At 31.3% G+C, this 18,038-nt stretch overlaps 1 protein-coding gene and 1 long non-coding RNA gene across 5 annotated transcripts in view; both read right to left on the reverse strand.

The window, feature by feature from the left end:
• Positions 1-7,404: 7,404 nt before the first annotated feature.
• On the reverse strand, positions 7,405-8,427 carry LOC143067394 (uncharacterized). Its single transcript, XR_012975941.1, has 2 exons — positions 7,866-8,427; positions 7,405-7,810 (listed from the first exon to the last, which is right to left on the reverse strand). It is a non-coding gene; the product is annotated as an uncharacterized LOC143067394 (long non-coding RNA).
• Positions 8,428-14,493: 6,066 nt separating this feature from the next.
• Positions 14,494-18,038, reverse strand: part of LOC143067393 (RNA-binding protein FXR1-like) — a 45,944-nt gene continuing 42,399 nt past the window's right edge. For 3 of the 4 annotated variants that reach the window (XM_076240625.1, XM_076240627.1, XM_076240624.1), the window contains one exon: positions 14,494-15,194. In XM_076240625.1, coding sequence (XP_076096740.1) covers positions 14,770-15,194 — 425 coding nt within the window. In that variant the 3' untranslated portion in view covers positions 14,494-14,769. The remainder of the gene's footprint in view (positions 15,195-18,038) is intronic. The other variant, XM_076240628.1, reaches the window with a different exon arrangement.

The following is an 18,038-nucleotide window of genomic DNA, read 5'->3' on the forward strand; positions in this document are numbered from 1 at the left end:
CCATTAGAAATCAAATCTATGGAAGATTCTCTTTCTATAAATATATACTAGAACACACCCGCGAAATCGCGGGTAAATAGAGATCAGTGACCGCTGTGAATTGTCAATTTTAAAACAGGCCTAAAGAGCTGCGGAAGTCTTTTATATTTCTCAAAAAGTCAGTCCGATAAAGGAAACAATATCTGTACGCATTTATTATCATATTCCTCCCAAACATACAAAATAACCCAAACTGAAATACGTTAAGCAAGGATGATAAATGCTAGAACACACCCGTTAAATCGCGGTCATTCAGAGCGTGGTTGAAAGTATGTAAAGTGTTGTAGGATGAATTTTTGTAAAAGATTTAATGAATTGAGAATTTCAGGAAAGGTATAAAAAGTCATAGGTACTTTGGGACAGGACAATTGGTTTTTCTACCCCTCCTCCTTTTTTCCCAAAATTCCCATTTTTTTCTATGTATTTCAATTTGAACATACATTTACAATGTAATGAACATGCATTACTATAAATAAAGTGTGTTTGCTTTTTACTATCAATTCTCAGTTTACTAATCAATCCATGGCGGTCATTGATATATTATATAGACCCACTCTATTTAATATACTTGGTGAACGGATGAATTTTTGGAAAGATTTTATGATTGGAGAATTTTAGAAAAGGTATCAACAGTCATAGGTACTTTGGGACATGACAATTGTTATTCTAACCCGGCTCCTCATTTTTTGGCTCCAAAATTCTCATTTTTTTTTCTATTAATTTCAATAATGTTAGTGTTTATCTGTACATTATGAAAATTGAAGGCCATACATTGGCCTATAATGGTTTACTTTTATAAATTTGTTATTTGGATGGAGAGTTGTCTCATTGGCACTCACACCACATCTTCCTATATCTATTCATTATAAATAGAGTGTCTCAGGTTAGGGGGAGGGTTGGGTTCCCGCTAACATGTTTTACCCTACCCCATTCTTTATGTACGTGCCTGTCCCAAGTCAGGAGCCTGTAATTCAGTGGTTGTCGTTTGTTTATGTGTTACATATTTGTTTTTCGTTTTTTTTTTTTATATAAATAAGGCCGTTAGTTTTCTCGTATGAATTGTTTTACATTGTCATATGGGGCCTGATATAGCTGACTATGCGATATGGGCTTTGCTCATTGTTGAAGGCCGTACGGTGACCTATAGTTGTTAATGTCTGTGTTATTTTGGTCTCTTGTGAACAGTTGTCTCATTGGCAATCATGATCAATCATACCACATCTTCTTTTTTATATGTATTTGCTTTTTACTATCAATCCTCAGTTTTCAAATCGATCCACGGCGGTCATTGACATATAATATAAACCCTCTCTATTAAATAAACTCTGTGGCCGCTGTGGGTGGTAAACTTGAAAATAATAGCAGATAGCAAATACACTTTATTCATAGTCTTGTATGTTCAAAGTACAGAAAAACGCAAATCGGAAGTCTAGTCTGACTTAAAATTTCGTCCAATGACGGAAAAATATCCGGACGCATTTTTTTTCGTTTTTCTCCCAAAATAACCCAAACTGAAAAATTATAAGAATGGATGACAAATGCGACTATACGTGGTACATATAGGACACAGAAGTATGATGATTAATTTATTGTGGAAGGAAGAGAAGCGACACACAAAATGAGGTCTTCTCGTTTGATAGTATAGATGCATAACACACATATAAAGCCTTAATTGTTAGACAAGAGGAGGAAAGAGGGTGTTTAAAAATTATGAGTGTCAATTTTAAGTTTTTTTCCTAACTGTGTATTGCTACCTTAGTCGAAAAAGCGAGACATAGCGATCCTACATTCCGTCGGCGTTGTCGTAGAATCCGTAGTTGTCGGCAACGTCCACAAATATTCACTCTATGGTTAAAGTTTTTGAAACTTAACAACTTTCTTAAAATATACTGGATGTCTACCAAATTTGGACAGAAGCTTGTTTATGATCATAAGATAGTATCCAGAAGTAAATTTAGTAAAAACAAAATTCCATTTTTTTCCGTATTTTACAAGTTTTTTAAATTTTAATTACTTTCTTATACTATTTTTAATTTGTACCAAACTTGGACAGAAGCTTGTTTATGATCAAAAGCTAGTATCTAGAAGGAAAGAGCTAGAGCCATTTTTCCGTGAAATCTTTTCATTCGAAAAGATAGGTAAATCATGTTTTAAATAGCCAGATAGATGCTATTAAATATAGTACATGAACATAAGTCACATTATTTATTTTTATACCTTGAACAGGTATTCATACGAAAAACAAGGCCAAGACTTGATTTTTTTTTTATATTGACTCTGTTTAATTGTTAATACCCTTAATACGCATAAGGTACAAATGTACCATACCACGTAACTTGTCAACAATCCAAATAATATCGAAAAATTCAATTGGGATGCTGTTTTTCTCATTTTGAATATATGTATCTGTATTCGTCCTGGTCTTTGAAGGTTTTATCGTCTATAAGATAAGATAAGATAATATATATTTTAACCGGAGAACATCTTACATCAGTTGGTCATAGAACACCTTGTATTACTAACACATGTTATATGGCCTTTTCTGGCATTTTAACAAATCGGCCCTTCGTTGTGATACAGATGCAATAGCTTCTTGATGGTTTACCGACAATCACGATTTGTAGTGTAATTGATTTGTTCTGTGGTGTTGTTTTATTTTTCTGACTTAGGTACCGGTGCAGGAACGGTGGTAAAAATGTCAGTACTAGTATCTTCACAGTTAGTGTATTTGCGACAAAATTATTGTTGACTGCATTTGTTACATATAATACCATGTTCGAACAAGGTTTCGAAAAATTGTTTGTGTTGTTTTGAAACTTGTATACGATGGCTTCATTTTAATTTATGTGTATATTACATACGCAGCATTTGGGCTTCATTGCTATATAATAAATTCTCCTGTTATTGGTTATATACAGGCACCTACATCAGTCAAGTTGACGACAGTTGTTCCTTGCATATAAGTAATTAAAGAACCTTAGTGAGCACGCTCACATACCCCACGTCCCCACATTGTCATTGGAGAAATTAAATAAGTGTAAGAAAAAAAAAATTGTATAAGAAAAAATATTGAATAATAATTTCCTGTCAATATGCACATTAACATAGTATGTCCTTATTATCAACAAAATTTCATGAAATTCTGTTGTGTGGTTTCAGAGGAGTTGAGATGACAAACTGTTGCAGAAGTACATTGAAGCAAATAAGTTCAAAGGGGCGTAACTCCTAGAAAAAAAATTGAATCGTAATTTCCTGTCGATATGCACATCTACATAGTATGTCCTTATTATCTTAAAAGGTTTCATGAAATTCTGTTGTGTGGTTTGAGAGGAGTTGCGATGACAAACTGTTGCTGTAGTACATTAAAGCAAATAAGTTCAAAGGGGCGTAACTCCTAGAAAAAACAAGAGTGCACACGCTGAAATGTCTCGCCTTCTTTACTAATCATTGATATTATGTTGATACTCCTAAATATACAGCTTTATTACGACTGTCACATAAACTTAACATGAACCATGAAAATGGTCAAGGTCAGTTGAACCATATACTAGGCAGACATGTACAGCTAACAATGCTTCCATACACCAAATATAGTTGACCTATTGCTTACAGTTTAAGAAAATAGACCAAAAAACAAAAACTTAACACTGATCAATGAACCGTGAAAACCAGGTCAAGGTCAAATAAAACCTGCACGACTGACATATAGATCATAAAATATTTCCAGACACCAAATATAGTTGACCTATGACATATAGTATTAGATAAAAAGACCAAAACTCAAAAACTTAACTTTGACCACTGAACCATGAAAATGAGGTCAAGGTCAGATGACATCTGCCCGCTAGACATGTACACCTTACAATCATTCCATACAACAAATATAGTAAACCTATTGCATAAAGTATGAGAAAAACAGACCAAAACACAAAAACTTAACTATAACCACTGAACCATGAAAATGAGGTCAAGGTCAGATGACATCTGCCCGCTAGACATGTACACCTTACAATCATTCCATACAACAAATATAGTAAACCTATTGCATAAAGTATGAGAAAAACAGACCAAAACACAAAAACTTAACTATAACCACTGAACCATGAAAATGAGGTCAAGGTCAAATGACACCTGCCAGTTGGACATGTACACCTTACAGTCCTTCCATACACCGAATATACTAGACCTATTGCTTATAGTATCTGAGATATGGACTTGACCACCAAAACTTAACCTTGTTCACTGATCCATGAAATGAGGTCGAGGTCAACTGAAAACTGTCTGATGGGCATGAGGACCTTGCAAGGTACGCACATACTAAATATAGTTATCCTTTTACTTACAGTAAGAGAGAATTTAACATTACAAAAAATCTGAACTTTTTTTTCAAGTGGTCACTGAACCATGAAAATGAGGTCAAGGACAATGGACATGTGACTGACGGAAACTTCGTAACATGAGGCATCTATATACAAAATATGAAGCATCCAGGTCTTCCACCTTCTAAAATATATAGCATTTAAGAAGTGAGCTAACACCGCCGCCGCCGCCGCCGCCGCCGCCGTAGCCGCCGCCGCCGGATCACTATCCCTATGTCGAGCTTTCTGCAACAAAAGTTGCAGGCTCGACAAAAAATTGAATCGCAATTTCCCGTCGATATGCACAACTACATAGTATGTCCTTATTATCTTAAAAGGTTTCGTGAAATTCTGTTGTGTGGTTTGAGAGGAGTTGCGATGACAAACTGTTGCAGTAGTACATTAAAGTAAATAAGTTCAAAGGGGCATAACTCCTAGAAAAAAATTGAATTGCAATTTCCCGTCGATATGCACAACTACATAGTATGTCCTTATTATCTTAAAAGGTTTCGTGAAATTCTGTTGTGTGGTTTGAGAGGAGTTGCGATGACAAACTGTTGCAGTAGTACATTAAAGTAAATAAGTTCAAAGGGGCGTAACTCCTAGAAAAAAATTGAATTGCAATTTCCCGTCGATATGCACAACTACATAGTATGTCCTTATTATCTGAAAAGGTTTCGTGAAATTCTGTTGTGTGGTTTGAGAGGAGTTGCGACAAGAAACAGGACTGACGGACGGACGGACTGACGGACGGACGGGTCAAAAACATTATACCCTCCGCAACTCGTTGCGTGGGGTATAATAAATGTAAACACATGAATGGCAAGTAAGTCAAGAGTATGAACAGTCATAGGAAAGCACACGATAAGCGATACATTATTTTTTCTTTAATAAAATGATATACTAGTATACTATATAGTCAAAATGAACCAGAATGACTCTATGAATTAAGCCAACATCGAAAAAATATGATAGAAACATTAAAATTTAATATAACAACACCAAAAAAAACGAAAAGTCAAAGCGAGATTCGAACCTTATCTTCAAAATCTTTGATTAGTAGTTCTATGCTCTACTGATGGAGCCATGGCGACGCTCGACTATAACGTTTTAAGGAGCTATTTCAGTACAATTTAGCGATGTTACAATTTTTTCATAAAAAGAGTTTTTTATGTAATAAGGACACACACAACCAATTTCATTTTTGAGGGAAAAATTAGTATAAATTACAACAGTCACAAAAAAAACATATCTTTTTTTTGTTTGAAATGTCCTTCTGGGGGGGAATTCCCTGTTTTACCCACCTAAAAACACCCTTAATTCCCCATATTGGACTTTCATCCTTTTTTAGTGTTAAATTAACTATTTATCACGCATATCATAATATATGTAAATCGAGATATTGATCAAAAAGCATTTCTATTTTTAATTTTTATAGTAAATTCTATTCTGTCGGCACTCTTTGAAATTGGCCCTTCTGTGAAAAAATTCACGGCAAATCGGCCCTACCTTTTTTGTTAAAATTCTGTACCTATGTATCTGTATTTTTCTTATAAATGGGCTTAGTTTTTCTTCGAGTTAATATTACATACAGTCTGCAGTTGAAGTTTTTAAAACATTTATTAGAATCATAAACTATGCTGGATTTTTACTAAAACTTTGACAGAAGCTTAAGCTTCTTACAATCAAAAGATAGTATCAAGAGGAATATTTTTATTGCTTTATTCCTCATGCTTGTAATTTAATTTATGTGCATATATTTGACATTGAGAATTCATTAAAAGGTGTGTTAGTTGTTTTAAATAGAACAACTTGTTGTGTTGCAAATTTTAGTGGAAAACATGAAATCCTGATTTATTCAGATACGGATCCATTGATTGCCCGTTAAACGTTACAAATAGATGATTTACTGCATGCATAGGGACATACTAAAAAACGTTGACATGCACAATTTGATTATCACGTTTTCCTACAAATTGTGCACGGTCTACTGAACAAGTGCACTTAGCAGTTATTAATGAACTCATTTCATAGTTCATTCAGTGCTTTATTACTTTTGTTATTGTCTCAATTTCATCAATTAAGTTTCATTTAAGAACATTGTGGTGAATTGTTTTTGTTGTTGAAATAATTTTTTTTTTTTTCAAATAATTTTTTTCAGTTCTACTCTTTGGTATTACAAGACCAACATACCATTGACCAATGAACCATCAAATGAGGTCAGATGAATATTGGCATCATGAGGTAGAGTACAGAGCCCAATCATTCCATACATCAATGCTTACAGTAGAAGAGCAACAAACCATATGAAGAAAAACTTTGAGGTCAAGGTCATATGAACCCTTATCCACCATAGAGCAATGCTTACAGTATCTGAGAAACAAACCGTATAAAGAAAAACTTTGAGGTCAAGGTCATATGAACCCTTATCCACCATAGAAATAGTTTACCAACTGCTCCAAGTATCTGAGGGTGGGACATAATTACGAAAACTTAACCTTGATCATGAGGTTTAGGTCAGGTGAACACTACCAGACAGTCATGTAGACCTTGCAAATCCATATACAATATTAAGTAATCCTCTTTCTTATAAACAAGAAATTCGATTGACAAAAAAGTTTTTCAGCAGTTTTAGAACTATCAAAATCAGGTCTAGGAATTTGGACACATTACAGAAGGAAACTTTGAAACCTAAAGCAAACCTCCCTCCTCCCTGGAAAATGAGGTCAAGGTCAAATACCATTCCCATCATTCTATACACATGTCAACTACTAAAAAAAGATGTTTTTTTTAATATATTTACAAATTTGGTATGGTGTCAAGGTTATTTTATAATCACTATTGAATTTATTTACAACTTGACCAAACATGTGCCAATTTAGATCTTACCATATAATGTGAGCCAATGGTCCATCATTGAGGACAATATGGATTTATGTCTATCTGGTCAAATCTTGTTGATATATCAATGAATTGTTCACTCATTCATATTGACAAATAAAATAAATAACTATTGCCATTTTTCATTTATTCAGGTCTTTTGGTGTGAACAAAGTTTTTTTTTTAAAAGTAATTAAGTAACAGCAGCTTGTATATCAATATACAAAACCAGATAATAACAACAAATGTTCAAGACTATCAGCTTGATCATATTTAACTAAAATACTGTCAGGTTTATTATCAACTTTCATGTTGTTACCATAGTTACATATCAAACTCATTTCCCTTTATCAAAAGCCCTAATAAAAACATATCTTTCTGTTAAAAAGATAGAATTTATTTAAAACATAAAGATTCAATTCACATGAACAAATATACCTCCTTTAAAAACACACACAAATTATTTTTTGACTTAAAGATGACTAAAAGATTATTATAATCAAACAGATCTTGTCCACTGTATATGGTCTTACCTTCCGATGGTTATAACACATGTTTGTCTTATCTAATAACACATGTTTGTCTTACCTTCCGATGGTTATAACACATGTTTGTCTTATCTAAAGCAATAACATTTGACTTCTATGCATAGTGTCAATAGTACTGAAGAAACAGCTAACAAGGGGAGTATTTCTATTGCTAAAGAATGATATGACAACTTCTGTATGATTTTCTAAACAATCACATTATCAAAACTTTATTAAATTACCTTAATATAAGCAATATTCTAGTTTCATGAGAAAACACTTAACTTTCAAAGTCTGATTTCAATTTTTTTACTTTTTGTTTATTGTTTATAAACACTATTACTTTCTTAATAAGCCAAAAGGCGATACCTAAACCAATGTTTATGACTTTCTAGGGGTTTTTAAATTTAAAATTACGCTGAACATAAGATTATCTGCCATTTGAAAAAAGTGTTTTTTTGAGATATTGTGGAAAAGAAAGAATATAGTGTATTATTTCATGACACAAAATATATACACAAAAAAGAAAACCTTATACAAAATAACATCATCTGTATAGCTGTTCTTCATCTCAAAGTCATAGTATATTATCTGCATGTTTACTAGTATGATCTAGTATTACCAACTATTTAATTTAAATGTACAGAAATTTAAGCAATGAAACTATCATTTAAGACTGTTGTCCTTCACCAGTAAGGCAATTATTGGGTCAATTTAATTTAATGGTACGTAGAAATACATACTGGATTGGGAGAAAATATGTATCAACAGAATTTAAAAAGAAGACATAAATATATACAGAAATTCAAAGTGTAAAGTAACAACTACCTGTGATAAGATTTTATTTCTAACCTTTTATGTTTTATATATCCCACTAAAAACACAAATGAAAATCAAAACTAGTTATATTTTAATTGTAATATACTAACAGATCTCATGACTTTCAAATTTTCTCTTATTGGAAAAAAACCGTTCAGACTTTATTTCTGATTAACATCTCAGTCAAAAGCTGAACACCAATTTTCTTGAACATTCTGGCATCTTGTACTAAGTTCACATTGAAAATTTAGAAGTCATTTTAAACATATTTCATATACTCTAAATCTTTGATTAGAAAATAATAAAAACACATGTTTTTCCTTATAAATCTGATTGTCTTACAATGAAGGAAAGTATGCCAGAAAAAGAAATGTCAAATTGTTAAGGCCACTTAGTATATAGAAAGGAGAAGGTAAGAGATCAGCCATTATTTAGGACATTTAACAGAAAGTTTTGTCAATTGATGTAATTTCTATTGATTTACTAATAAGTCAATGTACTGTTAGTTTGGTCACAATACACTTACTGTAAATTCAGGTTCATACATTTATTATTGCAATTGAACAATGAACATATATGAAAGATTAATTTTTCCAATTTCATAAAATGTATATACCTGATAAATAAAGCAATTTTAAATAGATCTACATTATACTTCTTTATTTATATAAATTCAAAGGACCAAAGAAATTGGACTTTTCAACCCTTCTCCTTTTCAACATTTACTTCAATGACAATGATTTATAATGCCTGACATTCAATAATATTTTAATCAAATAAAGACAGAAATTGTACATACTGAAAACTGCACCTCTTTTCCAGATCTATCACTTTATTCTGTATTTACACTGTTTTGATAGAATGTTTTTTCCTGAAGCAATTGTTTTACTTTGGCACAATTGGCACAATTTATTTTTGTTGATAATATTTGACTATAAGGGATATCAACTATGTTATAAGCTTTCCTTTAGAGACTTCAAATTATATTATGTTGACAATCTTTTGTATCTATACCAATCAATGCATTAAAATCTAAAAAATACTTCATAGTGGACTTGCTTTATTCATCACGTACCTGAAGCACATGCTACATTACTTGCCATACAAAACTGCATATCTAACAAATACATGCAATGCAATCTTTATTCACAATCAAGAAAAATTTTGAAACTACAATGTAATTATAAAATCACTATGTATTTTTCAATCATCAGCATGCATCAACATAGTCATACTATAATTCAGTAAGCCCACAAACTATGGAAATTGTGATATGGTTTTTTTTTTATTCTTAAGTACTTCTATTAATTTTAAAACTACACACAAGCATACAATTCAAAACTAAACACAAGCATACATTTCCAAATACCATCATTCACACTCGTACGAATAAATGTCAAATCTGGCAAAAAACATTGTATAAACATCTGAAAGCTTTAATTTGGAATGTCTACACATAAATGAAGACATAATACTTGTAAGGTTACAGAAATCTCAAAAACTGGCAATGATTTCATAGATAAATCTACCAATAAACTGATCAATATTTAATTAAAAATAGTAAGAACTCAGAAATTAATATTTATCTTCCTTATATATATTATCAACCAAAAGATTTAGTTCTTTGATTTGACATGTCTAAAATTAATAAATGTTTGTTTTTTACATATACATGTTCTATGTTTTTACAGCACTGCCAGTTTTTGTGATTTCATGTTAATCAAACTAAAGAACATGCACTACAGCCAATGAAAATGGTTATAATTATAACTCGGATGAACTTAACATGAATTGTATGAGCCAACTAAAATAATATGATTTAAATGATTGATTGATGCTATGGTAGAACTATCCGACTATAATGGTCATCTGGTGTTCAAACTACTACCAATAGGTTTATCAGGGAATAAAACAGTTCCATTCAATATAGTTAAAAAGACCATGTTAATAGTACAAAATTGTAGCACTGAATATTTTCTACTACCCTGTTTATATAAACAATTAATTTATACTAACAATCATGAAGAGATACAACCAATATTTTTTTATATGATAGAATGCCTTGTGTACAACAAAACTGTAAATATCTGAATCTTTACAGCTCTTCTTTTAAAGCATGCAACACGAATCTTTGATAGACTTGCTTGTTATGATTGCTTGGATGTTTGCAAACAATAGGTAGGTGGAGTTTCAATATATATTGGGATTTGATAAGACAATAAAAACTGACATGAATTGAAGTTAATGGTTATTGTCCAATCAAATTCGTGTATATAGTAAACAGACTACCTCCTGTTGTTTACAAACATCCAAACAAACATAGCAAGCAAGTTGATCAATGATTTGTTTTGCATGCTTTTATAGAAGAACTGTAACAAAATTCAGCAAATCCTTGATTTGTGTTAATTCATGCAAATGCAGGTGTTATTTATATGACAATGACAAAATTAAATCCCCACAAATTAGCTCAGAAGCAAATTGACTGTTTTTCTTCATTTTGAGTTCCATAGTTGATAAGACTTGGTTTTCCAGTCTGCACAATAAATATGTCACCATAATGTGAAACGTGTAATACAAGGCAGCAGAGGACATTTTAAAAAAGGAAGAGTCAGAATTGCAAATAGATCTTATAAGAATTTAAAGATTTAGTTCAAAGATTTAATTCAATATTATCTTTTTAACAACTGCTTAAATTCTGCCTTAACACAATTTGTACTTGTGTTGAGTTATAATAACTAACTAATCAATTTTTTAAATGATTATTTCAGTATAAGGGAAAATAAAAGGTGTAATAATTGGTCTATTATTTCACTCTGGAATGATATTTTTAAAGCATGCAAGATACAACTTGCACAGGTTAACATTCAACATAGTTTCTGATGAACAAATGGCTGAAGGAATTATATATATACACTTACAAGAACACCATAAATGACCCCCAAACATATGTCTACCATAAATTATTCTCAAAAAGATGTTGAACTGCAGACAAAATAATCATATTCACAGTAAATAAAAAATATTTGAAAGAAAAAACCCAAATATAAACTAGATTTGTAATTGCGAGCAATATCAGATGGCCCCCTCATCCCCCTATTGCCAAGGTAACGTCAGCCATTTTAAAATTCCATATTGGCTGTTTCCATGGTAACAGTGGCCATTTTTAAAATTCCAAAATTATATATTATCTCTGCACATGCCAGTTAACATTTCTATAAAGTGTCAACGTTTTTTTTTTTAGTTTCCATAGTAATGTTAGCCATTTCCCAAAAACAGATACCACTTTGACCCATTACATGTTCCATACCCATAAAGTTTCAATTGGTTTAATATTGTATTTTTTAAGAAAATGCTGCTCTAATAATTACTAAAAAAAAATCTTGACATACAAAGTAACATTTTCTTAAAGTTTCAACCAGTAAGGTCTTATAAAAACTTTGGATTTTTTAATTCTTTTTTACAATTCAATGGTTTCCATGGAAAAGGGTGGCTTTTTTGAACCATTCTAAATTCAGGTGCACAACTTTACATGGGTCTGTCTTCATTATAGTAGAGTTCCATCAACATTGGTCCAATAAAAATCTGAGAACTAGTGCAGCAAAAATTTGTGGAAGACTAATAAAAAGATGAAAAAACATAGAATAACAATATTTCATAATAAGGAGATGTGGTATGAAAGAACTATACACAAGTGACCAAAGAACAAAATAAACACAGCTCACAAGACAGTCTTCAACAATGAGCAAAAGCACATACAAAATTTCATTTCCTTGCTAATGCAGTATCTCATAAAAATCCTCTGATTGAATTATCTACATGTGAACTACTGGTAACACCCTAAAAATCATTAACTAAATCAGGTTACATATACCAATATATAAACAGTTATCCTATAAAATTATGCATTAACTAGTTTCTGGTCATGAATGTTGTGGATTTAAATAGTTTCCAGGTACAAAAGTTTTTTTATGTGAAATAAATAGATGCTTGAAAAAAATGTGAGTACATGTTTTTCTATATACATTTGTATTTGGATATATTTTCTAGGGTTATAAGTAAAGCTAACAAGCAGAGCAAGGATGATTCCGTGGAAACAAATAAATAACAAATGAAGCAAAACCAACCTTATATACAAACATTCTTAATTAATTTAACAATATGAAATATATACAAGCAAAACATGATTATTCATGACCCCAAGTAGAATAATTCTTGCTCCGATGTAGTTTTAGAGGACGGAATATAATTTAAAAGAGGCTAAAAGCTAATGAAACAAGCAAACCATGTGTACCAATGTACTACCTGAAACACACTCCGAAAAAATACCATTTGAAAAATAAGTCAAAGAATCCATATTTTGATTGGTTGATTACAATAGCTAGCATTCCAAAATCAGATTCATTTCTCATTGAAATTTAACATTTGCATGACTGCACTTGCTTCTAAAGACGTCATAGCAATGCATGGAAAACAAACGAAAAACTGACATATCTTGTATTTTCTTGGTGATATCAAATAAATGTCATTGTTAGGATCAAATGATTCTCTTTTGTTATTCCATCGAGTTATAGCTTTGATTATGCCATATTTTTAGTATGAAGCCCTTTCTATACAAAACATTTACAGAATTTGTATCATATTGAAGTCTTTGTGATCTCTATGTGCACAGACCTATTCTGACATCAATATGTTCCAATCATGGATTATTGAGTATTAAGGAACATGCCACAAATAGACTTCATATTGATAATAGGGTGACCACTACTAAAATATTTCCTACACAAATAAATGGATAAATTTGGAGTATGACATTAATACACACTAATTGTCTCTTGAAAAATAGTCAGCAATATTATAATACGATACATTCCAAATATTCAAAATAGAAACCTACTGTTTCTATTTATTTATATAGCTTTCAGATGTTTATATGTATATAAAATCCATGTCTAAGGCTTAATTAGCCAACAGTAATACCTTGTTCATGTCTGAAATTCATTATACTTCTTTTTCTCAAAAGCAACTATTTGGAAACTAGAATCTTTTTAAAATAGTCATATTTCATCACTATAAACCAAAATTAAACCCTCTATCATCTAATGCTTCAAATAAAAATTTTCTTTTGGAATTTATCAATAGAATAGGACTAAGTTAATGGATTTTACTATAAATGCTTCTCAATAAACATTAAAAAATAAATAACCCTGTATCCATGCATTTAGTATTCTAACTTGATTCTTACATCAGATGTTCTGATATTTTACAGACATACTAATAAATATTGAATTCATATTCCTCCACAGAGAAAATGGTGTAAATTTAATAACATCATTTTTTTACTAAATATTTAGGTATAGAATCAACAGTAAGCAAGCAATGTAAGTATAAAGTTAATTCAATATAGATACTTTTAAGTTTGTCTTAACTCAACACCTTAGTGGTTCCAAATGCATAGTTTTTTTAAGTTTCATTTTGTACAAACCTAAAGAGATCTTTACTCTTCCTCTCTCCGTAGGATAAAAAAAAAATGAATTTCAGACATGATAAAAACTACAATTCCAGTAAGTATTCCCTCAAGTTTAGGTACAATGGTTTAAACATTTGATATCAATCTTAATTTGTGTAATGCATGTTCTTGTATTTTCAACAAATACAATAAAATGTTATCACTCTTATGAAGTTAATTAAAATTTTAGAATTAAATTTTTTTTATTATTCAGACAGCAAATACAAAAAAATAACAACTAAAAAATCAAATAGTTTCTTGTTCAACCAAGGAGAACCCACTTTGAGTGCTTCATTACAGGAAATATTTATTTTTTGGTAATTAATCTATTTTTAATGTTGGAGTATCATGCATATTTTATCTAACAGCCCTAAAAGTTGATTTAACATGTAAATTTTAAAAGGTCATATAATCACAAATAAATGATATCAAATGCCTAAAATTAAGTAATATATTGCTACAATTCAGCATTTTTTTTTCATATTTGAGATTTCAACAAATTTTGATGTATGAATCAAATTAACATTTCAACATCAGTAGTAAAGTCGTCATTTCTGGGGGTCATGAATGGGAGGAGAAAGCCACAGTCAGCTGTTCTTGTCTTGTGGCTGACTTGATTCAACTTTTGACAGTCTGAGGACTATTCTCCATTCACCATCGGTTCTTTTGTCTTTGGTGCTGAACTTGGTTTGGGTTTTCCCCCTTTTGAATCTGATTCACTACCACTTGGCCGAACACCATTCTTTGCCGACATTGGTGGTCTACCTCCACTAGGTTTACTACGTGGCTCCCTCTGCTCCTTAGGAGCCGAGTATGATGCCTGCGAGCCACCATTACCGGTACTACTTTTACCATTAGCTCTGGTGTCTGATGAATTAGCAGATGGTTCAGACTTAACAGTTTGTGTTGGGGCTGACTGAAGTTTATTTGGAGCACCACGATAATTTGAAGCACTAGTATCGGTTTCTGTTCCCGTGTCTGTACCATTACCAGGATAACGACTTCTTCTATTATTTCGCTTTCTTCTTCTCTCTGGTGGCCTTCTTTCTCGACCTGATTGGCTATCTGTAATTAAAAAAATATAATAAATTCTCTTAAAAAAGCTAAATGAGTTCAAAACTAATTGAAAATCAGCACAGTAGCTTTCGTCTGACATTTTGTTCATATAAAGTTAATCAACAAAACCATTGCAAAATATATTTTGAATAACTTCTTAACATTTCCTTAAGGCTCAGATTTGTTAAAAAAATAAATGCAATATAATAGAAAATAAAATAACAACAAAAAATCTTCCAAATTAACAGTTGAAATGCCTTGCCTTTATGTAATGTTGATAGTATAAAGCAAATGTTGAAATTAAAGTAGGGTTTTCTTTACATTTGTCAAATAACCTCCATCTAAATGAGAAATGCTAATGCTGATAAAACTACATCCCAAAGACTACTCACTTATCAGAAGTAATTCCATTTAAACAGAATAAAATACAAATTTTAACATGTAAACTACGCAAAAGTTTCAAAGTCAACGTCTTTTAACTGACAGGGAGGGACCACAAAATATTCATGAAAATGAGAGATGTCAATGCAAATCAACTGTATGCTAAATATCCTTTGTGGTCCCTCCCCGTCAGTTAAAAGACGTTGACTTTGAAACTTTTGCGTAGTTTACATGTTAAAATTTGTTGATAAATTGCACGTTTCTATTATGTATAAGACAAAGGGAGATAATTTGGAGCTTTTTCAATGATATAAACATTTCAAAAGTCATCTGGGACCAAAAATAATCCTTTTTATGGTTGATTTTGGTACCATATCATAAAGTAACAACTTAAATTCATAATTTTGCTGAATTTTTTAACCCTTAACAGGCGAAAACCCGATTGAAATAGAACAAAAGAATCGAAGCTCTTTGTTAGAGAAGGCGATAAATGCTTACTGTAATGTTTATTATAGTAACACAAATTTTAAAAGTTAATAGAAAAAAATAAAATTACAATTTTATGCTTTAATTACAAAGTATCTTATTTTAAAAACACCATTGGCATAAGTTTTCAATTTATCTATTACATAGCTAATCAGACCAATTAGATATCAAGTCGATGACATGGGTATCTATCAAGTTGGATGTAGAAAATGCATAACCTCCGATTTTTTTTTTTTACCAAGGACTAAGAACATATCAATCTATTAGTTTTGTAATTTTCGTGTCTGCCCTTTCATTATGTGACTCAAGAAAAAATTCCAAAAAAATGGTAAACAATTGTATGGAATAAAGAAAATAGAGTGCACCTTTTATGTTAGGGTGTGTTTGAGTTGAATATTTTGTCTTGAAAACATATAAAGCAAGAGTATTTGATACATCATCTTGCTTCAGATTGTATCATTTTTATATATCAAGGCTACAGGTTGACTTTAAAACATAAAAAATTCACAGTTCTAATAAAAGATAAAATATATATGGGTCAAGTGAAATACCTTTCTAATGAATCACAAAAACAGTAGGTGTGCTCCAATAGCTATTTTTTACTAAAAGTACTTGACAACAAACAGTCTTTTAAGTTGGATCTTAAATTGCATATCTTCGTAAAAAAATCATTTTTTGTGTGTGATAATTAGGGTTAATAGTCTTCAACCACTGTAAATTTTTAGTCTGCCCTTCCACAAAATATTTAATTCGATTTGTTTTTTAAATGTTTATGAATTTTCGAAAATTCCCAATAACAACCGATCAGACAATAGTTTTAAGTTGACTCAATGCAGAAAGGAGCATAAACTGATGTTCATTAGCTAGTAGATACATTTGTCTTTTAAAATACAACTGACATATAAGGATCAAAATGGTGCTATGTGGATAAATTTATCACTTTTCTAGAGCTTAATTGGCAGCACGTCATCCCTACAATGGCTTTCATTTCTTTGATTGTAAAAATGAACTGGTGTAATGGGGGAGATAATTTTGACGAAGTAGAACCCTAACTGTTAAGTAAGCAAAAGCAAAAGCAGAGCATCATTTAAAGTGTGCACATCAGCGTGCTCATATCTGCCTTAGACTTTTTATTTGTGCAAAATGATGTTGTCAAAAACTTTACTTTCGTTTTCACATTGTTCTAACCGGATGTTGACTTGACAATGGTAAAACATGGACCATAAACGGATACGTAAAATCCGTGTACGTTTACAAAGCACGACTGAGAGAAGAAGCTCTTTCCACTTTATTTCTTCAACAAAATACTTGAAATGAACGTTAAGATACAGGTATCAATGATAATTTTAGCATTTTTTAAGAAATGTAAGATGCATTATTAAATTTCCCAGCAGTGCACATGTGCACACGTGTTCTAGTTCATATGACGTACTTCTGACGATTTTTCATTTAAAACCTTTTTAAATTTTTCATCAAATCATGTTGATAAACTAATTTCTAATAATTTTAATCTTTTGGACTAAATCAATTAGATACAAACCGCTGAAATGTAAGAAAATAATTGTGAATAAACCGATCAATTTATACGATGTCCGGTACTGAACATAGTTCACCTGTCACCTGAACAGGTAGATTTCAGCTGTCTAACTACTAATCAGCCTTGATTAAAATTAAAAAGTATTGAAGTAGTTGTTGTTTTGATAGTAATTAATCATCATGTCACATTTATGACCGGAAATGTGTTGATGTTAAAGACAAAAGGTTGGGTCAAAAAGATCGTGAATTATGTAAAAATGACAGAAAGACTCGAAAACTAAAAAGTATATGACCGTTTCATGCCTTGCCCAGCCGGATTTTTACCGTACATTATACAAATGACCAGAATATATGACCGTTTTGAAAGCCCTGGATTGGGGTAACATGGCCAAATAATCTCTATGGAAATTTGATGTGCAAACATGTAATACTATATGTTATTCAGGTCTC

The sequence above is a fragment of the Mytilus galloprovincialis genome, chromosome 3 (genome assembly GCF_965363235.1).
Source record: "Mytilus galloprovincialis chromosome 3, xbMytGall1.hap1.1, whole genome shotgun sequence".
Taxonomy (NCBI): domain Eukaryota; kingdom Metazoa; phylum Mollusca; class Bivalvia; order Mytilida; family Mytilidae; genus Mytilus; species Mytilus galloprovincialis.